This window comes from Suillus subalutaceus (genome assembly GCF_016647625.1).
Source record: "Suillus subalutaceus strain FC151 chromosome Unknown DFJ58scaffold_76, whole genome shotgun sequence".
Lineage (NCBI taxonomy): Eukaryota > Fungi > Basidiomycota > Agaricomycetes > Boletales > Suillaceae > Suillus > Suillus subalutaceus.
Genome location: NW_024540325.1, coordinates 20,238 through 44,682, shown reverse-complemented (window position 1 = coordinate 44,682; position 24,445 = coordinate 20,238). Strand labels below are relative to the sequence as shown.

The 24,445-nt window shown below is 48.8% G+C and overlaps 7 protein-coding genes across 7 annotated transcripts; 5 read left to right on the top strand and 2 right to left on the bottom strand.

Moving 5' to 3' along the window:
* The first annotated feature begins 1,595 nt into the window (after nt 1-1,595).
* DFJ58DRAFT_795281 (uncharacterized protein) lies at nt 1,596-3,653 on the top strand. The gene is made up of 4 exons (XM_041390508.1): nt 1,596-2,488; nt 2,537-2,650; nt 2,717-3,044; nt 3,158-3,653. Exons 1-4 carry the CDS (start codon nt 1,771-1,773, stop codon nt 3,273-3,275), a joined length of 1,278 nt encoding a protein of 425 aa, XP_041242314.1. The 5' UTR covers nt 1,596-1,770; the 3' UTR covers nt 3,276-3,653.
* Nucleotides 3,654-4,364: 711 nt separating this feature from the next.
* DFJ58DRAFT_746678 (uncharacterized protein) lies at nt 4,365-7,313 on the top strand. The gene is made up of 5 exons (XM_041387480.1): nt 4,365-5,179; nt 5,234-6,318; nt 6,368-6,484; nt 6,542-6,895; nt 6,953-7,313. The coding sequence occupies exons 1-5, from the start codon at nt 4,692-4,694 to the stop codon at nt 7,090-7,092; spliced, it is 2,184 nt and encodes a 727-aa protein (XP_041242313.1). The 5' UTR covers nt 4,365-4,691; the 3' UTR covers nt 7,093-7,313.
* A 158-nt stretch (nt 7,314-7,471) lies between these two features.
* On the bottom strand, nt 7,472-8,853 carry DFJ58DRAFT_889272 (SNF2 family DNA-dependent ATPase domain-containing protein; the record flags this gene model as incomplete). The annotated part of the gene is made up of 3 exons (XM_041394710.1): nt 7,472-7,929; nt 7,962-8,131; nt 8,311-8,853. 3 exons carry the CDS (start codon nt 8,851-8,853, stop codon nt 7,650-7,652), a joined length of 993 nt encoding a protein of 330 aa, XP_041242312.1. The 3' UTR covers nt 7,472-7,649.
* A 5,171-nt stretch (nt 8,854-14,024) lies between these two features.
* DFJ58DRAFT_729616 (uncharacterized protein) lies at nt 14,025-16,096 on the top strand (the record flags this gene model as incomplete). Its single annotated transcript, XM_041385773.1, has 5 exons — nt 14,025-14,500; nt 14,554-14,693; nt 14,749-15,228; nt 15,278-15,394; nt 15,453-16,096. 5 exons carry the CDS (start codon nt 14,025-14,027, stop codon nt 16,094-16,096), a joined length of 1,857 nt encoding a protein of 618 aa, XP_041242311.1.
* Nucleotides 16,097-16,212: 116 nt separating this feature from the next.
* On the top strand, nt 16,213-17,939 carry DFJ58DRAFT_746676 (uncharacterized protein). Its single transcript, XM_041387479.1, has 5 exons — nt 16,213-16,576; nt 16,627-16,742; nt 16,799-17,323; nt 17,374-17,431; nt 17,483-17,939. Exons 1-5 carry the CDS (start codon nt 16,469-16,471, stop codon nt 17,747-17,749), a joined length of 1,074 nt encoding a protein of 357 aa, XP_041242310.1. The 5' UTR covers nt 16,213-16,468; the 3' UTR covers nt 17,750-17,939.
* Nucleotides 17,940-17,993: 54 nt separating this feature from the next.
* DFJ58DRAFT_704785 (uncharacterized protein) lies at nt 17,994-20,915 on the top strand. Its single transcript, XM_041383687.1, has 7 exons — nt 17,994-18,256; nt 18,307-19,579; nt 19,639-19,702; nt 19,770-20,079; nt 20,133-20,203; nt 20,262-20,454; nt 20,508-20,915. Exons 1-7 carry the CDS (start codon nt 18,218-18,220, stop codon nt 20,751-20,753), a joined length of 2,196 nt encoding a protein of 731 aa, XP_041242309.1. The 5' UTR covers nt 17,994-18,217; the 3' UTR covers nt 20,754-20,915.
* Nucleotides 20,916-24,406, bottom strand: DFJ58DRAFT_795262 (RAM signaling pathway protein-domain-containing protein). Its single transcript, XM_041390507.1, has 6 exons — nt 24,079-24,406; nt 23,915-24,026; nt 23,772-23,864; nt 23,463-23,719; nt 21,563-23,414; nt 20,916-21,449 (listed from the first exon to the last, which is right to left on the bottom strand). Exons 1-6 carry the CDS (start codon nt 24,339-24,341, stop codon nt 21,087-21,089), a joined length of 2,940 nt encoding a protein of 979 aa, XP_041242308.1. The 5' UTR covers nt 24,342-24,406; the 3' UTR covers nt 20,916-21,086.
* Nucleotides 24,407-24,445: the final 39 nt, after the last annotated feature.

Below are 24,445 nucleotides of genomic sequence, written 5' to 3'. Positions count from 1 at the left end.
CCAACGACGAGCACGGACATCGAGCTCCGGCAAATGGGATTGGAGACTGCACCAAACTCTACAGGCGTCCGACACACTTTTGAATCCTCCGCATTGCCTACTTGAGCACTGTGAGTACTAAATTCGACCTGGATAACGAGTTAAAAGAATTTCGGCCACAAAATACCTGTGGTGTTTCTCTCAGTTTGATGGTTGTGAGTTAGTCCTGCCTTACTGCCTTGGCACATGTCTAACGATATGTCACAATTAGATCCATACCATATTCTTCATAGTCCGTACCAATACCAAGATATAGCTCTCGACGTCACTCTTATGCGTACTCATCCTTCTCTTTTACATACGCAATCACTCCTCGTTACATGGCTCCGAGTCGTACACGTTCACCTTTGATTCACGTTCTCAATCAGTGTATTAATTCCTCTCCCCGCCGATTATTCTCCCTCAGTCTTTCCAACCAAGACTGAAATCAGCATACTTATTTCACGTCTACCTACACGTACCTAATGATGCGTAGTTCTTCTCTCGTTTCTAGGCATGCATGTGTCGTAGTTGAGTCTTTCCAACTAAGACTGAGTTCTTCTCGTTTCTAGAATGAGCCTATCCCATTCGTCACAGAAGGTGAATCTAGGAGGAAAAAACACGCCAAGTGTTGGAAGTTCCTCGTCGGGAGATCCGCTGTCGTGAAACATGCATTATTTAGCATATCTATCCCACTCGAGATGAACTTTTAGTAGAGTAGCGTGGTATGAATGATACATTGCCCGACGCCGGGCGGGGCAATTTTTATTAACAAACGTGAAGACTGTATGTGTGATGTATTAATATAACTGTAAATGTCGATGGTCCTTCATATGCATAGGCGGCGGTATCCAAGCGTTCATATTGATGTCGAACGGGTAAACGCGTAGAGGCCAGAGCGTGATAGCGACAGCATGTTTGTGATTCGTGAACAGTGGGCGCTTTAATAAGTTAGAATTTGGACTACACGACGGGAGATAAGTTTTTGTTGAACGAGGGGTATTGAACTGAATCGGAACATACATGGATATTCAGAGGAGTGAGTAGCAGGCGCAGTGTTAGATTGACAGATGGTGTCAGCGAAAGAACAACTGTTGGAACTAACAAAGATCGGCTCATCGAGGTACCTTGCATAGGCTTGAAGTGACGCAATTTCTGGGGCCGAGGATTTCCGGACGAGTAACACGGGACTGGTCACTCCGCGTAGCAACCGGGTCCGGGTGGCGCATAGCGCGGCATGCCACGTGTCGTTTGACTGGAGAAAAGTCAATATCGATCGGTTCGAGGAGGTATAACAAAAACAATGAAAGTTGATTTATTCAGTTAACGGTTTTCTAGGCCGCCGCTCTAGTTGGAGCGTAGTGCATAACATCTATTTATTTCAGAGCCCAGTGCGTTTCATCTTTTATGGAGCAGACCGACAGCAAAAGCCGTACAAATTATTGCCAGTGGGACTTACCTGAGCGAACTTGAAGCGTCGTAGTAACAAAGGTAATGGGAGTTAGAAAGGAACATCGAGTCATGTGGGGTGGGATAATCCTTTTTATACGAAGAAGCAATCAACGAACGGACAAGGCCGAATGCGGTGAATGGTAACATCAGACTGACTTGTCCTCTTTCTCATGTACATATGCGAATCTTCGCCCTGCCTCGAGTCACCCGCAGCTGACTTCCATTATTGTCTTGATCTCCTCGTGTGCACGGCCTTGCTATTGCAGGCGCCTTGCGCCTTTCTCTTCTCCCTGTAATACTATGACTTCATATGCACCACCGATACCACCAAAACGCTATGATCTTGTCCAGGCATTCGATGCCATGGCGCTCGCCGGCAAGTCAAACGAGAGCAAGCGACTACCTGACCCTCTCCCTGCCAACGGGAATCAGGCAAGTAGTTTTATAGGGGGTTTCAATCCCGAAAAGTTGGCAGTGAACGCGCTACTTGACGCGACGAAGCGACAACCCATACACAGCGGGCAATCCTCTCCGAACAGCAAGGGCGTATTACCCCCACTACCAAAGCCGCCTACCTTTGTGGTGGCCATGCCATCTCCTCAATTGGCGAAACAATCGTTGACGATGCAGCACGCGCTCAATACCATGGCACTGCCAGCACCATCGCGTCCTCACTCGGATTCCCTTCTTTCTCCTGGCATCATGGCCCATCCCTCTATCTCCGTTGGAATGTGCCCGCATCCAGCGCTCGATATCACACCTAAGTCTCGACCGCGTGCTGCTTCTGTACCCCCTTCCCCATTATCACCTCTGGCGATCAAGAACACCGCGCAATGTAGCAGCATGACAAAGCTCGGGAAGCAGTGCTCCCGCCAAGTCAAGCTTCCGTCGACCCACTCCCATATCAACCCAATACCTGTCGTGTATTGTCATCAGCACCGTGACGCAATGTTTCATGCGCAAACCGGATTTTATATCAGACGGAAAGGCATGGTAGATACATTTGTAGAATTTAGTGGTGAGCGCCATATTCATCTTGTCTGACACGCTCTTCAATACTGGGCAGATTATATACCACAATACCTCCAACGCGATACCCAGCTGGCGCTTAGAGTCGAAATGGAGAAAGCTGCTTCTACTTCGGACGTTCCCGGTTATATCTACACGTACGAAATCCGAGGTTCGTCGCTCTGAATTTTCAAGCTTCTCTTGATATTTATATCATCTTCTTTGGCGTTCATGTTAGACCCGAAACGTCCTGGTGTAATTCAGCTCAAAGTCGGGCGCGCTGTAAATCTCACAAAGCGACTGGATCAATGGGGCAAACAGTGTGGTTCGAAGGTGCCAATTGTCCGGGGATGGTGGCCAGGCACGGTCGAAGACGAGAGTGACGATGACGGCACCAATGGGAGCCTGCTTACAGGAAACATCAAGGCAGGAGAGCCGGGGCCATTGTGCCACCGTGTGGAGAGGTTGGTGCATATAGAGCTTGCGGACTTGGTGGTCCACACACCCTACCTAGACCCCAAGTTTCCGAAAATCGACAATTCAGACACCTCTCCTTCTACTTCGGGGTCCCCGGAAGAAGGCTACGATGAAGCCCTGTCTTGATTGTGAGCAATCGTCACATTTATTATGCTAGCAATATAGGATTTTTGACGCTGGGTCCAGGTGGTGCTATGCACAGGGAAATATTCGCACTTCCACGTCCTGAGAAGGGACGTTGCAAGGGGCGAGAGTGGGAACTTCTCGTGAAACCCGTCATCGAGAAATGGGGCAAATTTGTATCGGAATACTATGCTTGAGCTATCATGTGCAACACCATCGCCTTCAGAGGAGCCAATGGGAAGCCTTATACCCCTCAATTGATATCCACGGTGCAAGCCACAGAGTGGCATGCTTTCTATCCGAGCTTCTTGCGTCGGTAATAGGTTTGACTCTCGAAGAACTTTGTAATTCTGACGGATTCGGTCCTGTGCGACGACTCTGATGGTGACAATTGTACCAGAAACACTGCCGCAACAAATAGTCGTCATAACAGTCTTAATCTCCCTTGGACTTGCATTGGACAGACTAAAGACTATAGACAAATGAAGAGTCGTTTCTTATTTACTTAACTACCAGAGCTCAAGCGCTCAAGCTTCAAAGCAATCAGTAAAAGTCCGCTCTAATCGACCAAGAAATTCCAGTGTGATAAGATGGTTACCGCTACTTAAGGGGCACATTCGCTTAGTCAGCACTAGTTTGAGAGGCGTGTGATCAGGAAACTTCCATCGGATACAATTGTACAACTCATCTGCATCATGATCAGTGTTTGGTTAGTGTGTAGTATGTACATACGCTGCACTTACAGCAGGTGATGCCGTCCTCAAGGCCTCACTTACGACGTGGATGATGTGACCCGTGGTGGATGAAATCGTTCGAGATCATCATCATCATCATGCATCATGCATCAAGTCTGATCGTAGCGACCTTTTCCGCCGTATGTGACTCGCCGCTCGTCATTCTTCACAACGCGTCCTTTGTGCGGTGCTGATTCGCCGGCTTGGGCACTTTCTGGAGGCACCAGGAGGCACCTGTCAGTCTGACTCCTGTTCGGACCTTGATCTGGCGCATCACGGACTTCTATTGTGATCAGTGCAGCGTTACGATATAGCTGAGGTTGGCATTCCCCTTGTGATGATATAATTCTAGGTTTGAGTCTCGCTAACATGACTATTTCTAGATGACCTGCCGTTTTGGATGTTTAGTGAAAGGTCCTTGCACTCAGTGATACGACTTGCGAGTGGGAACACCGACGTTGCTCACTCCTCTGCTTGTTCCTGGAAATGAAATTATTGAATTATTGTCAGTGGATCAGCCGACTTGAATGCAGGAACACGAGAAACCGGCATGTGCTATCTGTCTATCAGAAGTCCGGATAGCATGAGAAATCAGTCGCAAAGGTTCCTTTTTGTTCTTGGTACAAGGTTGCCATTTTCTGTCCGACCTGATCTATCATTTCTCCAAACCTATACATCGTCCTGTGCGAGGGATTTGCAGCGTTGGCATGGGATTAGACTGGGCATATCATCACTGCCAAGATATCTTATGGCCTTCCTAGTTCCAATATCCAACGAGACGTTGGAGGGCATCTATCCTTCCAGGTATTTATTTCTTATGGATGACATTATGTGATTACACTACGCCTCTTATTCTTCTTCTCGCCCCACCATCCTGCCATGACTACAAGTCACTACCAGGGACACTGCTGGACAAGTGCTCTGGAGGATGACGATCGCGATGATGCAGTCATTATGCCACAGACTGCTAGTGTGACGCCATTGGCTGGGAACATTCCTTCGACACCGCCCCGCAACAAGCAAGTCCTTGGGCTGGTAACGCCTCTCGCGACCCCGGACTCTCGGTCACGACCCAACTCCTCTGCAATTCGTTTCACCTCTCCACCTCATACCCCTGTCCGACGTCCCGACATCCCAAAGGACACGAAGCCGCTGACCGTCTCAGGAAACCCATCTGCATGGTCTAGCGACCAGTCAACTACTGTTCCTTTTCTGCCTCTGACAGGACTTTTGACGCCCGACAACACGCCTCCGCGTCTCAGTAAACCAAGATCCGTACCTATCAGTCATAAGGAAGAGACGACAGACAAATCAGAGTCGAGCCTCTCTCTAGAAATCACCTCGACTGTGGTGAAGACCTTAGAAACGTGAGTGTTATTTCTCGGCCTTCAGAAATTCCTGACCTCAAGTCGCACGACAAGTTCCGAACTTCACGCGGAAGTCATTCAGAACACCAGAATATCAGAGCCAGTTACGACACAATGCAATGGCATTACCAAGAAGACGAAACGTCGATGCTTTAAATCGGTCAAAGCCCCTAATTGTTATTGCATCTACCATATTGACCAGGATACCGGCCCTCCCTCTAATTCATCTGTGAATGTGAGGGGTCCGCAGCGTCGTCAATCCCAGGATACCGTTGCGACGCCAACAAGAGACGTAAATCTGCAATGCCATGGACTCACACTACGTGGTACCCAATGCCAACGTTCAGTCAAACCTCCGGTTCAATACTGTTATCAGCATGGATATCAAAGCAATAACACCCCTACCACGTCTATCGCACCACAGCCGACGACAGAAGTGGACTCACAGTGCCATGAACTCACACTGCATGGCATTCAGTGCCGTCCTCCAGTCAAATCTCCAGTTCAATACCATTATCAGCATGGATACCAAGGCAATAACACCCTTACGACACCTATCGCATCGACATTGACAATAGAAGTGAATTCGCGGTGCCATGGACTCACACTGCGTGGCATTCAGTGCCGACGTTCAATCAAACCTCCGGCTCAATACTGCCATCAGCATGAATCACAAAGTACTAATACCCCTACTACACCCACCGCACCGAAGTCGACAACAGATGTGAATTCGCAATGCCGTGGACTCACATTACGTGGCGTTCAATGCCGACGTTCAGTCAAACGTCCGGCTCAATACTGCCATCAGCATGGATCTCAAAGTACTAATACCCCTACCGCCCCTACCGCCCCGAAGCCGACAACAGATGTGAATTCGCAATGCCGTGAACTCACGCTACGTACCCCCACCACACCTATCGTCCGGTTAACAGTGCAATGCAATGCTAAATCCAAGTCGAAAGGACGTCGATGTCAACAGCGGGTCTCGATTATCGCCGGACAACTCACAAAGGATTCTTCCCAACTAATCTATTGTCGTTACCATGTTCCAGCTCTGGTGGGGATTGTGACACACGCTGATAACGAGGGGTTCAAAGTGCAGCCAGTCGGTCGGGAAGAGGTTTTCGTCCACTTTTGTGGTAAGGTGATTGTTGCCGATTCCGTTGGACCTTTTTGAACGTTCAATAGACTATATTCCTGAATATCTGCAACCCGATACTCAGAAGCGACTCCGAAATGCCATCACAAGAGAGATTTCGGAAAGGTTCAGGATACCAGGCTATGTGTATACGCTAAACGTATTCGGTAGGTTTTCCTTGACCCATCATAAAACGTTAGCCTGCAAGCTGAGCCCTTGACAAGACCCCGAGAATGAGGGAAAGCTCTCGTTGAAGATTGGGTACAGCAACGACGTCAAGAAACGCCATGCAGAATGGAAGAATAAATGTCGTTCTTCCATAAAAGATGTTCGCGGGTGGTGGCCAGGGACCATAATCGAAGCTAAAGACGATAACGAGATGTCGATACAGGAGCTCATTGGAAATAACCGCCAGGGCGCCAAGGGTCCGATGGCTGAACAACTCGAACGGTTGGTGCATATCGAGCTCAATGATCTGGCAACACATGCTCCCTATCTGCATCGCAATTTTCCTGACGTCCACTTTTCGGACATCCCACGCCTGCCAAAGGCTGCTCCTAAACCCTGCCGTGACTGTAGTAAGTTATACCCACTGAATGGTTGCGGGGCAGGTGCTTAAGTTTGCGAATTTACAGATGGGACCAAACACCAGGAAGTATTCTCATTCACGCGCGTCAGGGAAGGTGAGTTCTTCGGGAGGGAATGGGAGGATATCATCAAACCTGTGATAAGGAAGTGGGGATTATTTCTCATGGAATATTTTGCCCCGACTTAAGGTGGTGCATGAATTTTGCGAATGACTCTTGGACTTGATTCCTCTTTATATTTATTGCGGAGGTTATATTTATTGCGGAGGTTATATTTATTGCGGAGGTTCATACGTCGCGGATATTTAGTATTAGACTCAGGATCTGATGTTGTACACTGGCCTGTATTTTGGTATGCTGACTCGTCGTAGCATTGTATGAGTTCTATTATAACAAGCGTTGACAGCAACGTTCAGAATCCAAAGTGAGGTGTGATGTCAATTACTAGGTCTACTCATATCATACGACGACCACCAACTCGGACCAGCCCGGGCCTAGTCCCAAGTCGGTACCTACGTACTACAATTCGCCAGTCCCGAGATACAAAAAAAGAATAAATATAGAACTAACCTCATGATCTTCTCTTCCAGTGTGCCCTTCGTGATCAAGCGATATACATTGACGACCTTATTTTGTTCAACGCGGTGAACTCTGTCCATAGCCTTCATAGGATGCCAATTATGCTCCACAAATATCACAGTATCCGCCCCAGTCAGGGTCAGACCAAGCTCACCGACGTGCGTTGTCAATAAGAGGCAGTCGGTACTGAGTTGAATGTCTGAACAGTAGCATGGCGCTTGTTGGGGTCAGTTCCGCCATTGAGTCGCATGTATGTGACGGAAGGCGTGTATTGCTTGATGAGATCATTTTCGATGATATCCAACATCTGCTTCATCTGACAGAAGATTAGAGCACGATTAGGGGAATGCACTATCGACTCCAACAAGCTCTCCGCAGGATCGGTCTTCCCACTTTCACCAGTAACCGAAGGACTGTCTCCAATACCGCAATCTGTGAGTAGTTGCCTGTCCCACATTTGAGTATTGCAACTACATACATAGAGAAATAAAATACCGTAGAGCAAGTAATTTCGGTGCGTGCTGAATACTGTAGTGATTGAAAAACATGCTGTTGTGGAGCATTCTTGACAGCTCCTTGGATGGCATCCTCCGCATTCATCTTGGCCTGTGAGCTGGAGAAGTCGTCGTAGAGTGTTTTTTGCACAAACTGACAGCTCACAGTAGTACTTAGTCCTGAATGATCTTCGGGGGTAGGTCATTCAAGACACCCTCTTTCAGTCGGCGTAAAGGAATGGTAGGACTTGCTTATGCAAAGCCTCGAGAGCAAGAGCAGCTACAGAGAATTTGGTTAGTAGCCGCAGACTAGCTCTCTGACGCGTCACTTACCAGCTTCACTAGTCTTCGCGTTTCCATCACGATTTGACAGGATTGGCTTCTGAATCGATCGTTGAACGACTTTTCGGTCCCAATGAAGCCAGGCATCAAGAAGTCAAAAATATTCCAAAGCTCCAACACGTTATTCTGGATTGGAGTGCCCAAAAGAATGAGACGATGCTGTGCATGTATGCCCTTGTAGCTTTTGTGATTAGCGTTCTTAATCGTGTGTCCTTCGTCCAGGATGCGGTATAGCCAGCTGTAATCTCTTAGGCTCACAATATCGTCCTGCACAATTTCGTATGAGGTGATGACCGCATCTTTCTTGGACAGTTTAGGAAGAAGCCTTGCGCGTTCCTTGGAGTTGTTGGTGTAGATAATGAGTTGCAAGTTCTCGGAGTATTTTAGAATCTCATAGTACCAGTGACCGCCGGTAAGAGTAGGGGGGCAGACAATGAGCGATGGAAGATGGACAGCATCAAAGGGCGATTCTATGGTAGCGAAACTGCGTACAGCTGCGTGCCGAATAATAGCATATCTGCTATGCAGCGCCATTGTAATATCGGGGAACAACTCTGGAAGCTTGGGCCAAAGATCAGGGCGAAAGGAAGGCACAACGGCTTTGAGGTCATCGAGCGAGTCAATGAATATTGTTTGTCCACGGGCCTGAGGGTGTCAGCTTCGTGTTGTAACGCTGAGCAGAGGCCGGGAAAATCAGAGGCTCCGAAAATGATCTCGTACCTGTTGTGCATGTGCTCAGCAAGCCTCCTGCCATTGAAATCCACATCTTCGGGAACACCTGATGGAGCTGGGATCCAAACTGGGTGCCAAGCAGATGTGAAACATGACGTTGAACCAACCATGTGCCTCCATTTGCCCTCTCATCTTTGAGAGCCTGTATATCATGAACGACCGTTCGAAGCACAGGATTGCTTGTCCGTTGTGAGAGCTCGCTGACAAGGATTGGGTACATAGCTCAGCGCTCAGAGTCGGACTAGACTGATTAATCCGAGTATTGTCACAGTCATCTGAATCGTGTTCCGAATGCGCGCATCCACAATATATAATCTTATGATGACTTGGAGCGCGGCGTCCACCCGCGTGCGTCTCACGTGCGCTTACTTGACCAATTTCTACTACCACTACCATTCAGAAACCTACTAACGTTACCATCATTAGCTTCGCTCCATCACTTACAACATTGCCGATCGGAAATAAAACTCCACTTTACTTCATTTGGTTGCGAGCACATCATCAATTCCTTATAAGCTGACCCTTTCATCTGCGTCATCTTGCTGTTTGAACACCGCAGCTCCAAAACATGTCGACGTCATTTACGCACAACGAAAAATATAAATTCTGAGTCGTTCTTCATCAGTTTGCCCACGCATCATTTGTGTTTTACGACTTGATCTATTATGCCCGGTTCATCCATGAATCCGTCTTGATGATATTTCACACAGTCGTATACTACAGTGCTGACACTGTAAAAGAAGATGATCAGCTCATAGCAGATCACCCTGAAGCGACACCTGATTTTCTCGCAATTCTCTCACAAAATGGAATTCCAAAGCACGAACTTTATCTCAAGCAGGGCTGTATTTGCTCACTTAGGCGCAATATGTCTGTTCAGAAGGAACTGGTGAAGAATGCACGCCTCATCATACAACAATTGCACCGCCGTTATGTCAAGGTTCGAGTCATCAACAACAGGACAGGTCAACTTGGAGATACTCAATACATCCTCCGCATCCACTTCGAATTCACACCCCCCACGCGTAAGTTAGACTGTTCATCGTCTACAATTTCCCCTCCGTCTTGCATATGCAACGACTTTCAATGGTTGCCAAGGTCTAACCCTTGACAAGACCGTTCTCAACCTTCGCTGCGAAGTCTTCGCACACGGTCAACTGTACACAGCCCTTTCACGGATCCGTCAACGAGACGATTCACGCATCCTATTTTCAGAAGACAAACCAAATGACGATTTCAATACGTCCAACGTCGTGTATAAAGAATTGTTATTAGATTTGAACTAGATCCATCCAACGAGCCGCGCAGCGGCAAGCACTTGTAATTCATACTTACAAGTGGCAGTTAACAATTAATTAATAACCAAGTGCACAAAAACACAGAGACTGGCCTATGTTTTCAAGCAAAGTTGACCACCGATGCGCTTGCAATATCCGGATGTGCCTGCAACAGCTGCGTCATACGCAAATGCATCAAATACATATAGATCTTCCGATTGCCAGTCAGACTAGAGTCATCTAAAAACATCGCTCTTCGGAACCATAGGTGACTACACGCGATACATTGTCTGTACGAACTCGATGGCTAGGATTCAGTGCAGCAGGTCCAGCAGACACCACGTTCGACGGGATACCACCCTTCCGCGCACTGAGGTTCCTCGGAAGAGCATATCAATTGACAGATTCCAGTGGTGCCATCAGTAGCGGCCTTCACCCCAGCGACAGCGGCGAGAATGGCAAGAATGGCGAATTGAATAGACTTCATGGTATCTGGTATGCGAGTTTATTTAGTGATGGTCATCAGTGTCAGTGCGAGGACACCACGCACCGACAAAAGTTTGAATGTGCGGTTGAGTACGCAAGGGAGCTATAGCAACTTGAAGTCCAGGAAAAGCTGCACTGTGGAAGACGTCAAGTGAGTGAAACAGATAAAGCTGCAGCGTTGCCTACACGCAAGGCCACTCACCAAATGTTTCAAGTCGTTTGTTCTGAGGATTTTCCCATAGTACGATCGCGTTCAATTTATATTTCTTGCTGTTGGTGCAGAATGATGGAATTCGCTAGGACGTTGACCGTCAACCGCGCCAGAGGCAGTGGTTCTACTTCAAATTGACGAGACCGGGACTCTGAACACGCCGAACCGCTTCAATGCAAAACGTTTCCCTCACGTGTGCCTACGCGTGCTTACGTCATGAAATGGAACTTGTCGCGTTGCAATTGCAAACCGAATTCAAATATAATGACGTTCAACATTCAACTTTGACTAGCATGTTTTTCCTGTTACAAAGCCTCAGTTATATCGCGACCAGATGCGGCCTATTTGAATTCGGTTCGCAACGTGACAAGTTCCATTCCATGAGGTGAGCACACGTGAAGTAGACGTTTTACATTGAAGCGGTTCGGCGTGTTCAGAGTTCCGGTCTCGTCAGTTTGAAGTAGAACCACTGCCCTGGCGCGGGTGACGGCCAACGTCCTAGCGAATTCCATCATTCTGCACTAACAGCAAAAAATATAAATTGAACGCGGTCGTATGGCAAAATCCTCAGAACAAACGACTTGAAACATTTGGTGAGTAGCCTTGCATGCGGGCAACGCTGCGGCTGTATCTGTTTCACTCAATTGACGTCTTCCACAGTGCAGCTTTTCCTGGACTTCAAGTTGCTATAGCTCCCTTGCGTACTCAACCGCACATTCAAACTTTTGTCGGTGTGTGGTGTCCTCGCACTGACACTGATGACCATCACTAAATAAACTCGCATACCAGATACCATGAAGTCTATTCAATTCGCCATTCTTGCCATTCTCGCCGCTGTCGCTGGGGTGAAGGCCGCTACTGATGGCACCACTGGAATCTGTCAATTGATATGCTCTTCCGAGGAACCTCAGTGCGCGGAAGGGTGGTATCCCGTCGAACGTGGTGTCTGCTGGACCTGCTGCACTGAATCCTAGCCATCGAGTTCGTACAGACAATGTATCGCGTGTAGTCACCTATGGTTCCGAAGAACGATGTTTTTAGATGACTCTAGTCTGACTGGCAATCGGAAGATCTATATGTATTTGACGCATCTGCGTATGCTATACTACACTTCTGATTCCTCTTTCTTCAAGCCTGTGAGCAGGAAGTGAGGATAATTCCTCATGGAATATTATGCTGAAGGTGACGTACAAGTGAAGCATGAGTTTTGCTAATGACTCTTGGGCTCGACTCCTTTTATAACTATTGCCGAGGTTCACCTGTGGATGCTATTCATTTTGATACGTCGCGGATATTTACTGGATTTACTTGGGATGTTGTACACTACTAAGCCTGTATTTTAGTGTCCTTCGTAGCAATGTATGAGTTCTACAATGTTAGCGTTCAACGTTCAACTCGTAAACGCTGGGACGTCACTTGGACGTTACAAGACGTTACTCAGGTCTACCGTGGCATACCGTGGCATACAATGGTTCCCCCCAAAAGGCAATGCCGACGGTCTGCATTGAGACGATCGGTTCGCATGGCAATATTGATGGATGTCCAAGAGTGGTCCCCGGCGCCCAAGGTATCCTCTGCACCGATGAATTGGTCAAATCATTGTGTGCAGGTTTATTTCACTCTTCATGGTTGAAACTGTGTAAACTCTAGAGGTGTGATCGGGAAACTTTCGACATACAATTGTACAACTTACTATCAGTACTTCAGTGTTTGGTTTTTTTTTTTTTTTTTTTTGATTCAATTTTCATGTCCTATGGAGAGTAATACTCTATGGAGGACAATACTATCTAGTCTAGGGGGCCCCCAGTGCCCCTGCGCATCTCTGAGTTCGCGAATCCCTGATGTGGGACGTGCCCCATCAGTCCGCCGTTCCCGCCGGCCGTTTTAGACGCGCAACCCATCGAAGATGAGACGACTTATATGTACGCTTGTGGTAGGTATGGATTATCGGTACGAAGACAAAGACGCGTACTCGGCCGCAGAAGCGGGCAGGTACAGGAGTCGAAAGGTTGCAGTAGGATTAATTGGTGGGTGGTCCCATTTTGTTGGCTGATGGAGGGACCCGTTCCCGTCTGACTGATACCAGTGATGAAGCTAGTGACTCCGTGTGTGCGAGTGAGTGGTGGTGATACAAGATGATATGAAATGTTTGATGGTACCAAGGTGCGTGTACAAGCTTGCGTGCTTTCAAACCTGTTCAAAAACTGATCAGTCTGCCGGAGTGCGAGGAAGCGGAATTTCACCAGTGTTTGGTTACTTGTGTGTAGTCCTACTACTAAGTAGTGTTCCCAAATCGCTGTATGTGTGACGTATGCACATGCGCTACATTTACAGCAGGTGATGCCGTCCTCAGGGCCCCGGCCCCCAAGCTTTACCTCACTTTGCGACATGACCCGCGGTAGAAATCGTTTGAGATAATCATCAAGCATCGATGCCTCAAGTCTGACATGATCGTGGCAGGCTTGTCCGCCGTATGTGACACATGACAGCCGCCCGCCGCATCAATTTGGGAGTACATACACCTTCTGTACATGGTTAATACTCCCCATTCTCTGTGGAAGCTCATAACGCGTCCTTTGTGCGGTGCTGATTTGCCAGTTAGGGCATGGTAGCTATCTGGAGGTACCCCAGAACTGTCAGTCTGACTTCTGTTCGGACCTTGATCTGGCGCATCACGGACTTCGATTGTGATCAGCGTAGCGTATAACCGAGGTTGGAATTCCACTTGTGACGATATAACTCTAGGGCCGAGTCTCGCTAACATAACTATTTATTGTCTCTCCAAAACCTTATACTTCGTCCTGTGCGAGGGATTTGCGATGTTGGCGTGGGATTAGGCAGGCACATCATCACTGCCGAGATATCTTGCCTAGTTCCAATGTCCAACGAGACGCGGGAAGACATCTATCATTCCAGGTATTCATTTCTTATGGATGGCATTATGTGATTGCACCGTTACACTACGCCTCTTATTCTTATTCTCGCCCCACCATCCCGCCATGGCTACAAGTCGCTACCAGGGACACTGCAGGACAAGTGCTCTGGAGGATGACGATCACGATGATGCAGTCATTATGCCAAAGACCGCTAGTGTGATGCCATTGGCTGGAAACATTCCTTCGACACCACCCCGCAACAAGCAAATCCTTGTGCTGGTAACGCCCCCGGACTCTCGGTCACGGCCCAACTCCGACTTTCGTTCTACCTCTCCACCTCGTACCCCTGTCCGACGTTCCGACGCCCCAAAGGACACGGAGCCGCTGACCGTCTTAGAAAACCTTTCTGAATGGTCTAGTGACCAGTCAACTACTATTCCTTTTCTGCCCCTGACAGGGCTTTTGACGCCCGACAACACGCCCCCGCGTCTTAGTAAACCGCGGTCCAGACCCATCAGTCATAAGAAAGAGACGACAGACAAATCGGAGTCAAGCCTCTCTCTGGAAATCATCTCGACTGTGGTGAAGATCTCAGAAATGTAAGTGTTATTTTTGGGCCTTGGAAATACCTGATCTCACGTTTCATGATAAGCTCTGAGCATAACGCGGAACACATCTTGTACACAGAAAAATCAGAGCATGTCGAGACACAGCGCAAATCCATTGCCGAGAAGACAAAAAGTCAATCCTTGAAATCGGCCAAAGCCCCTAATCGCCTCTATGTTGACCAAGGTACGAAATTCCTGGTCTCGAGCCCCATGACAAGCTAACGCGGAAGACATTACAGACACAGGAATATCGGAGCAAGCCAAGACACAATGCAATGGCCTTCTCAAGACGGAGAATCGTCGGTGCCACAATCTGGTCAAAGCCCCTAATAGTTTTTGCCACCATCATGATAAGCAAGATACTGGCCCTCCTCCTTCTATTCCATCGGCGAATGGGAAGGGTCCACAGAGCCGTCAATCGAGAGACACCACTGCAAAGCCAACAACAAGTGTGAATTCGAAACCTCCTGTTCAACACAATCATGAGCATCCATCCCAATGTAACATCACCCCTACTACCGTCCGGAGAACACCGCAATGTAGTGCCATAGCCAAATCGACAGGACGCCAATGTGAACATGGGACCTTGACTGCCCCCGGACAACTCACAAAGGATTCTTCCCAACCGGTTTTCTGTCGTGTCCATACAAGAGGAAATGTGAAACATGTCGATGTCGAGTTGACCAAAGTGCAGAAAGAGCTTTCTGCCCGCCTTTCTGGTAATGTGTTTGTTGCTGATTTCGCCGGTCTATTTTGAACGTTCAGTAGAATTTATACCTGAATACCTGCAACTGGATACCCAGCAGAAACTTCGAAACGCCATCAAAAAGGGTCTTTCGTCGAGGCACAAGGAACCAGGCTATGTATATGCGCTTGACGTGTCCGGTAGGTATTCCTTGACTCATTGTAGAAACATTGGCCTGAAATCCGAACCCTTACAAAGACCCGGATTACGAAGGAAAGCTCGTGTTGAAGATTGGGTTTAGTGAGAACGTCAAGAAACGCCACAAACAGTGGCAAACGAAACATCCACTGTCTATAAAAGACGTTCGCGGGTGGTGGCCCAAGACCATAATCGAAGCTAAAGACGATGACAAAACCTTGATACAGTCACTCATCGACAGTAATGATCAGGGCGCCTTCGGTCTGATGGCGGCAAAACTCGAACAATTGGTGCATATTGAACTTTGGGACCTAGTGACGCACGTTGCTTATCTGCATCCCGATTTTCCTAAAGTCCTCTATTCGGATTTAAAATACCAGGACAAGGCTGTTCCTAAACCCTGCGGTGAACTTTGTAGTGGATATCCTAAAACACACAAGGAGATATTCGCATTCACACGCGTCGAGAAAGGTGGTAAATTCTTTAAGAGAGAATGGGAAGACATCGTCAAGCCTGTGATCAGGAAGTGGGGGTTATTCCTCATGGAATATTATGCTGAAGGTGACGATGCCATGAGTTTTGACTATTGGGCTCTTAGTTTTGACTCTTGGGCTCTTTTTATAACTATTGGGGAGGTTCACCTGTGGACGCTGTTAATTTTGTCGCGGGTATTTACTGGACTTACTTGGGATGTTGTACACTAGCAGTGTCCTTCGTAGCATTGTATGAGTTCTATAATGTTAGCGTTCAACGAAACGGGGATCTCAGGTCGTGAGCGTGGCGAACAATAGTTCTCCCAAAAAAGGCTCTCTTGGCATTGGGACAATCGGTCGCATGGCAATGAGCATTGTTCACTTTCCACAACAGGATTCGATCATCCTCTGTTGTCCTCTTTTTTTATATGGACCTTGGCACAAATGGCGCACATAAAGGACTTTCGTCTTGTTGTTTGCTGTTTCAGTTTTTCTGTCTTGACCTTTACTTCCTGACCCTCGTCGCTGCGCGCGTTCAACTTTTGGGCTTGACGCCTCATTCTATTTCTGACACTTCAAAACATTCGAACTTGACCAACCACGATGTTCTCAAGCTTATTTTTGGCCTTGGGTGCAGTGTCACTGGCGCAGGCCGCCCAGTTTAACGTTACTGTTGGTGGAGGACCATTAAGATATGATCCGCAGTTTGTTGTACGTCTCTGTAGTCAATTTCGCGGTATTCATTACTCATCAATGTGAAGAATGCAAATCCTGGAGATACCATCATTTTCACTTTTAAACAATCCAACCATACGGCTACCCAATCTACTTTAGCCCAGCCATGTGTGAAGGCGCCCAATGGATTTGACTCTGGCTAGTAAGTACGAGCACGTCGTTGTATAAATTTAGACTGACATATATCGGCGTACACAGCATGCCAGTATCAGCCAGTAATACCGACGGCCCGTTCCCTGCAGCGCAGTATACGGTGCAGGATACGAACCCAGTTTGGGTGTACTGCAAACAAGCCAATCACTGCCAACAGGGCATGGTCTTTGCCATCAATCCGGGCACTCAGTTTGCTGCATTTCAAGCAGCGGCCATGGGCAATACCACGGCTTCCTCGTCCTCGTCCGTTTCAACGACTGCAACTGCTCCCACTGGGGTTGTCACTGCAACCGCGACTATCACTGGTGGCGGGCAAACTGTGACTACAACCTACGGTTCGTTCCCTGGCAGCGCAGCACCAACAAGCGGAACAAGCGCAGATCATGTAGTTATCGTTGGCGGCTCGACCCTGACGTATACGCCGTCGAATATTACTGCACAAATTGGAGATACGGTAACGTTCCAATTCATGCAAAAGAATCACACGGCCACGCAGAGCACGTTTGCGGATCCGTGCCGCGCGCTTACTCTGACGTCTACCAGTGGACAAGTTGGGTTTGATTCTGGATTGTAAGCGCTTTTGTTGGTCAAGTGATATGTGAAACTGACAGCGCTGTTAGCATGGCTGTTGCATCTAATGCGACGACATTCCCGACGTATACGGTCCAGATCAATGATGTAAGGAACTTGACATCATATGACTTTCTGTGCTGACATTGAGTGCCTTAGACTGCACCGGTCTGGGTATATTGTAAACAGTCTGGACACTGTGGGCAAGGCATGGTGTTCTCTGTGAACGCAGTGGAGTCCGGAGCCAACAACTTTGCTGCATTCAAGGCGCTAGCAATCCAGCTCAACGGGACCACATCCTCGACCACGAGTACGGGAGCACAAGCTACACAGACGCAGTCGAGTGGTGTGGTAAAGATGAATGATCGTGGGACAAACGTCTTGGTTGGCCTTGTGGGTGTGGTAGCTGGCATGTTCCTGGTATGAGGCCGTCACTATGAAATGTATCTTATCACAAATCTTTCAATTTTGGTGTATTGTTTGGGCTGCTCATTCCTTATAGCATGTAGCACTATGTATCCCTGCTGATAATGGGTAGTTGAACTGTATATTGTACTATTCATGATGTAGATGTGGAGCGAGCTAAAATTTAAGTCGATCTAAGGAATAGTCTCCGATTATGTAATGCCCTTAATGAGAGAGGGTAGCGGTGAGGCGCCTGCGGTTAGCTGCGGTTGTTAGAGGACGCCGGTGAGAAGGCGCTCACGCTGCACAAGCACTGGCAGTGCCCTGACGGGCTCACGATTCTGATTTTGGTCGTCGTCATTCCGACGGGTGTTTTGGGTTTTCCTGTGCACCATCCTCTGTTCACGCTACTCGGACGCTTAGCGTGTCCACCGACTTACTACAGGTTACTTTGCAGATATTTTGTATATCCAATTGCTCAGCTGAGTTATGGATTCACCGCCTAATGTCCCGTATCAGCCCTACCAAGTGCGTTGATCATCTTAAATTCTCATTCACTCTTATTTAAATGTAAAAAGCCGAAGTCGAAACGACATTCCCGAGCAGTCTCATCTATTCAGCTGGTTCCTAATGTCTCCCCGCCGCCCATGTCCCGCCCATCGAGCATCACATCTATCGTCCCTTCTATCCCAGCTCCTACACTCACTCGTCCACACGAATATTATGAGTCTGAGAAGGTTCTGACAGTCTCCACAGAGTATCCAAGTGTCATTACAGTTGTAACAGACAAGACACGAGCACCCAGCGTCGATATCGTACATTCGAGGGACCTTCCTTCCTCACCAACCACCAATGGCTCACAGACTAGTACCGAATCACCTTCCCCAGCAAGCATCGATATTGCGCTGCCAGATCCTGTCCATGCCCCTGCGGCCGACGAGGAGCCAGTTCCACGTACAAACGGAAAAGACAAAGAAATCGAATTACCGATTTCATCTCCTGTACCCTCCATAACAAACCTACCTGCTGCTTCTCCGAAACCATCCAGGTTCAGGCGCCTCCGTCCGCCCGCTGCGAAATCCCCGCTCGTTTCGCCTCTCCACCCACCCCTCACCCACTCACCCGCACCATCAACATCCAGCCGTCAACTCGATGCAACGCATTCACCCGTGATGCACAGCCGTATCACCTCAGTTACATCAGTGATATCAGATAATGGTAAACTACCTCCGCCAGTCTTATTTCGAAGAGAAAGCGCACCTTTCCCTCAAAACATGATCAGTCCACCCCCGCGCTCGTCTTCGATGGCTGCACCCCTGCCACCACCGACACTCTATTCACCTACACCCACACCAGCACCTCTACCGCCAGCTTCTACATCAGCCCCGGTATCAGCAACCGCCTCGGGTTCGGCCTCTCCTGCAGCGTCAACTCCGTCCCTCCCCTCCACCTCATCTACACCTGCATATTCCTCTGCACACACACGCATATCAACCCCTGCGCGGTCCGCAGCGCCCTACCGTCCAGGCTTTCAGCCCAAGGGTCTGTATCGGCCCCGTACTGATGAATTTGCTGAATACCGGAAGAAACGTGCTGACGAGGGGCTGATGGAACGGACAAAGCTGGAGCGCAGGCTCGAAAAGCTCATCGCTTTGCATTTCCCTGTGGAAAATTCTGTTGAGAAGAGCGTGAATGCGAGGAAAGATGAGGTCAGCGTTAATGGAAGAGGAATGGAGAAGAGGAGGGCCTCGTCGTTCTTTAATCTTGACCTTAAGAATATTGATGCGGGTGAACTGTGGAAAGGGGTATTGCAAAGCCAAATGATACAGGGCTCTAACGGTGATACTCGAGGTATATGACATTGCTCATTTCGTTGAATTGGGTATTGACCAAAACAATTTCTTTTCCAGCTGCAGAACAGCGGATAACACCTTGGCAGGATGATGCCGCCGTATCTAAATGTCCTCTATGCATGTATGTCTTCCTAAATCTCTAAAATCACCACCGTTCGAACATGACAATCTCACTTACATTCCTCCAGCGCATCTTTTCACCCACTTACGAACCGTAAACACCATTGTCGCCTCTGTGGTACCATCATCTGCAGTCTTCCTCCAAAGCTCCCGCAGCGTCAGAGCCCCTGTTCAGTGCTCTTCGTCGTCGATGCCAAGACGCGGCGTATCGAGGAGGTCGGGGAGGGCGTCGATTACGGTGTACGTCGTGCGGGCGCCGGCGAGGAGGAGAAATTTCTTCGCGGCGTCAGGATATGCCGTAGCTGCAGACCTGTGCTCACGCGGCAGCAATATTGGCAGGAGATGGCGAGCGTGCCGCCGTTTGTAAGGTTCTATGATGTAAGTTGGTTACTATAGCCTATTGAGCTTGCGTGGTACTAATTTGGAAATAGGCGTTTATTAGTCTCGAGAAAGAGATCGAGGATGCAATTCCGCAGTTTCAGGACCTTCTTCTTACACTCAGGTACGTATTAAGTGGACTCTGGTTCTTCCCAGATTGACAATATTACCTTTGCATCTAGCAATGACGACCAGCCAACTAAAGAAGCGTCTGCAGCACGGAAGCGCCTCCTAGATGCCTTCGCTCAATACGATGCTTTCGCCAAACGGATACGTGCCATTCCTTGCAATACAGGGTCTTCCCAGAACCACGTGCAGCTCGCAGTCCTCAGCAGGGCGAATCTATTTTTGCAGAAGCATATGTTCCCATTGCAGGTACGTGAAACACGTTTCCTTTGATACTCTGAACTGACTAGCACGGTGCGCAGTCCCTGCCCAAACCTAAGAAACGTGATTCAACATCGTCACCTGTGCCTTTCGAGACACCACTTGTGGACCCTGATTCAGACCTCGCCCATACACTACAACCGCTTCTAGAACAAGAGGCTCTGCTCGACTCCTTTGTCGGCGAGGCGATGGCGCATCGCAAGTTCGAAGACGCCAAGACGCTCAAGGCGAATCTCGCCGAAATCAGAGCCGAAATCGATCGTATGCTAGGTGATGGTGTGCGGTGAGACGGAGGCGCGCATGGGGTGATTATAGCTGGTTGACGACTCGTTCATGCACGCAAACAAAATGATATCTCATGAATCTACCATTACATCCGCATCCTCATTGTATCGTTCTGATAGATCTTCTTATGCTTTGGGACCCTCTTATTTTACATACACATCACCTTTATGTAGGATCCAGCATAATATAGGCATGGAATTTTAAAAGCAAGAGACAATACTAGTCGAATATGTAATATGAGATATTGGTATGATGATGCTACAATAACTGCAGGTATGCGTCATGCGGAGTGAGGATGAGTCGTGAATATAACAATTAATCAAAGCCACCAGGGCTCAGCCTTCATCACTCGTGTCCCGTATACGGGGTATATTAAAAGACTGGTTTGGAAGAGCGCTCCGAGGGGCCGTTATGTGACCAAACACTTTCAATGCCTTCGGCTGCGTGGAACTGCGGCTCCTGGATAAATTTGCACCTAGCCGCCCATCCTCGGCGATCAATCCAACTGCGGATGGCGCCAAGATAGCAGTCATGGGAGAATATGGTCGTGGCGTCGACGGCGAGAATGACGAGACATGCAGGAGCATCACAAACTCTTGCGTGGCATTTGTCAACGCCAACATCTTGCCTAAAAGATCTGAGAACACAGCATGGGACGTGCCGTGCGTTTTAACCAGATTTGACAATTTGACCACAATCTGTAGAAAAAAATACCGGTAGTCAGCGTCACAGATGACCCAAATGAAATTGAAAAGACAGGTGGATCACCACAGGAATGGGCTAAGACAAGGCAATCAGAGGGATGAATCACCTTGACGAACACGTGTGCGTCCTCGCGGAGCCTTTTCCTGTCAGCCCCTGGGTCTCCGCACCGCATTGCGTTTATATTAGTACGCAGGCGCTCTGTGGTGGATTTAGCCTTAAGCAGCGTGTTGCGGAATTCTTCAGCTCCTTCGGATAAATTGTCCACGATCTCTTTCAGCATCTCCCATACTGCTGGTGCTGCCTCCACTGCCACTTCCACCGCGTCGAGGGCGTCTTTGTCGACGAGTGTCCGTGAAGGAGGTATTTCGAGTATTGGGCGTCGGGCAGGTACATAAGGCGATGAAGGCGCAGCTGATGGTGTCAGTGATGTTTGGGAGGCTTGCCGGGAGTGCTGCCCAGACAGCAATGACGTCCAAGGTATGCTAGAATTCATCAACGAGGGAGTCAAGCTCGAAGTCGATGCTGAAAGCGGTAGCGCCGGATGACGTTGTCCTGCTCGAAGTGTCGTCGCCGTGGAGTTTACAACTGCGCCAAATGGCACTGGCAGGTCATATGATGGCAAGGATTTACCAATCTCCACGTCTTTTGAGCTGAATGACCCAGCATGACGCCGCGTGGTTCTTGCTCTACCAAGTGATTGTGTGGGCCGTGATCTGGCGATTGGAATACTGTGCGGCGGCGGCGGCGGATTGAACGGGGAGTACGACGGTGGTGCTGAAGAAGGAGGAAGCTCGGGACTAGGATTCGGGACTGGTTGGGGCTTCACTACATGGTGTCGCCGGCGTTCCGAAAGGTGAGGTTTGATAGCTTCAATATGTGGAACCATCGACTGCCACGCACTCGATATCTCGGCCATGGCACCGTAAAAGATGAGCACCAATGACCGCATATATCGGTCATCGTCTTTAGACGCAAGGATGTTCAACTGCAGTGACATCATCGCAATAGCTTTGCCAAACATGGCCGCGGTATCTCTACTACTCTCAACAAGTGCTCGGCAGAGTGAAGGAGGCGGCGTTGTTTTCTTGCAAATTGCATCAAACCGATCGAGTGCACCGTTCAACTGCATCATGTAAGTATACGCAGGGTCGGTGACTTTCTTCAGCACAGAGGAGAGTTGTCGGTCGTTGGTGTAAGTGATGTAGTGTGAAAGTGCCTGATACACCTGTGAAACAGCGAAGAACAGCGACCGTGCACATTCTACAAGGGAGCGTAGGGAGCATGAGAGATTATTAATCATGGCCGTAGCAGGAAGCGCCGAGAGGCGCTTGAAGTATGCATGGCGTTCGACTTCGGGAACCGGCCGAGGAACATCGCCAGAGGTTGGAGATGCAGATGTAGGAGGTGTCTGAGCATATGCCTTCCTGCTTTGGAAATGCGAGGAACCGTCAGAAGATGATGATGAGTCTTGACGATGTGAAAGAGGCGAGGGCATGGAAAATTCGTCTTGCGACAGCAGATCAGGTGCGAGGACTCCTTTGCTTGCCCCCCTGACAGTCTGCTTATTGACACCATCACTCACGTTGGCTGCACGGAGATCAGGCAGACTCTTCTTCCCGAACAGTGCTGGACGGCGATCACGGGCTGAACCGGTAAATGATGCATTACGACCATGCTGTGGACCCTCTGGCACGGCTGTACTGTCATCATCTGTAGAAGACACGGACTCGGCAGGAGTAGGCAGGTAGCTCCCAATAGTCACTGATCGAGGTGGCACTTTGAACGGAGGAAGCACCCCAAGGCGTAGACGTGGCGGGCGGTCGAAACGCGGCGATGTTGGCTTTGTAGGTCCAGGAAGAGGAGAAAAGTTGGCATCGATAGAGAAGGAACGAGCATGGGGCGTAACACCTGAGTCTGAATCCTCCTGTATATGAGACCAGGACTGTATTTGGTCTTCGCTGTAGGTGCGTCAGCTGGCATTCGAGTATGATAGACTCGATCCTTACATAGAGTTGTCCAAAGCAGCATTCGCACTGAGGAACGAGTCGACGCTGGATTGTTTCACGTCCAAACGAGGTCGAGAATTATTTCTCATCCACTTCTGCATGAATGTTATCCACTCCCTTCCCCCATCTGGCGTTTCCATGACATACTTCGGCGGCCACTCTATGGGATTGTGGTCTACCTTCAAGACGTCCAGTTCACGAAAGTCTGTCAAGTACCCCGGGATGCGAGTTATTTTGTTGCGTGATAGGCAGAAAACCTGACAAGAACACGTTTGGCACTAAGAGGAAGTGCAGGACCACGGGACGTACTCTCAGGTTGATCAGGGAGCCTGATTGGCCCGGTAGTCTTTTAATTTTGTTTCGACTGATGTCCAGAATCTCTAGGGATGGCATGACTGTCAACTGTGTCGTGTTCAGCGACCGTTTAACGCGTGAACTTCAAGGCTACTCACCACATCGGGGAAAGAGGTGAAACTGTTGTTCTGCAAATTCAAATATCTCAAGCGAGACAGTAGGGCAAATGCAGTGGGGAGCGTAGCAAGGCGATTGTACCCCAATGCAATCCTAAAGTAGTTTGTATATGAAGTTGCGGTAACAACGCGTCGCAGCAACGTACCTGAATACTGAACTCTCGTCATCGAGAGAGCCGTTCCTGCCCATGGTTGCCAGGTGTTTTGCACCATCCTCACCGACATCTGTCAGGTTCCTGTGTGTGAGATCAAGGGTAGCGCCATTGTCGGATGACTGTCGAAGTGCTTCCGCGATGTGTTCTTCCGTTAGTGAGGCAGAGAGCAAAGGAGATAAAGCGCCATGTCTACTAGTAGTACCCGGGAATGGAGACGTGCGCCCAGCAGCACGGTCAGCGTCCGAGGCTGACATTTAGAGGATAAAGCAAGAGGAGTAGGGTCGACGGTCAGCTGGGCTTTCTAGGGCGTCGAACAAATAATGTATTGTTCCCAACAATGATTATTCTGAACCAGGTA

Bases quoted from the DNA above. Each gene is read 5' to 3' on its own strand.
- DFJ58DRAFT_795281 (XM_041390508.1), top strand. From the start codon at position 1,771: ATGACTTCATATGCACCACCGATACCACCAAAACGCTATGATCTTGTC. The intron at 2,489-2,536 runs GTGAGCGCCATA...AATACTGGGCAG, and splicing joins TACATTTGTAGAATTTAGTG to ATTATATACCACAATACCTC. The intron at 2,651-2,716 runs GTTCGTCGCTCT...CGTTCATGTTAG, and splicing joins CTACACGTACGAAATCCGAG to ACCCGAAACGTCCTGGTGTA.
- DFJ58DRAFT_746678 (XM_041387480.1), top strand. From the start codon at position 4,692: ATGACTACAAGTCACTACCAGGGACACTGCTGGACAAGTGCTCTGGAG. The intron at 6,485-6,541 runs GTAGGTTTTCCT...GCCCTTGACAAG, and splicing joins GTATACGCTAAACGTATTCG to ACCCCGAGAATGAGGGAAAG. The intron at 6,896-6,952 runs GTAAGTTATACC...GCGAATTTACAG, and splicing joins TAAACCCTGCCGTGACTGTA to ATGGGACCAAACACCAGGAA.
- DFJ58DRAFT_746676 (XM_041387479.1), top strand. From the start codon at position 16,469: ATGTTCTCAAGCTTATTTTTGGCCTTGGGTGCAGTGTCACTGGCGCAG. The intron at 16,743-16,798 runs GTAAGTACGAGC...CGGCGTACACAG, and splicing joins AATGGATTTGACTCTGGCTA to CATGCCAGTATCAGCCAGTA. The intron at 17,432-17,482 runs GTAAGGAACTTG...TGAGTGCCTTAG, and splicing joins ATACGGTCCAGATCAATGAT to ACTGCACCGGTCTGGGTATA.
- DFJ58DRAFT_704785 (XM_041383687.1), top strand. From the start codon at position 18,218: ATGGATTCACCGCCTAATGTCCCGTATCAGCCCTACCAA. The intron at 20,080-20,132 runs GTAAGTTGGTTA...ATTTGGAAATAG, and splicing joins CGTTTGTAAGGTTCTATGAT to GCGTTTATTAGTCTCGAGAA. The intron at 20,455-20,507 runs GTACGTGAAACA...CACGGTGCGCAG, and splicing joins AGCATATGTTCCCATTGCAG to TCCCTGCCCAAACCTAAGAA.
- DFJ58DRAFT_795262 (XM_041390507.1), bottom strand. From the start codon at position 24,341: ATGTCAGCCTCGGACGCTGACCGTGCTGCTGGGCGCACGTCTCCATTC. The intron at 23,865-23,914 runs GTGAGTAGCCTT...AACACGACACAG, and splicing joins TCACCTCTTTCCCCGATGTG to TTGACAGTCATGCCATCCCT. The intron at 23,415-23,462 runs GTAAGGATCGAG...ACGCACCTACAG, and splicing joins GCTGCTTTGGACAACTCTAT to CGAAGACCAAATACAGTCCT.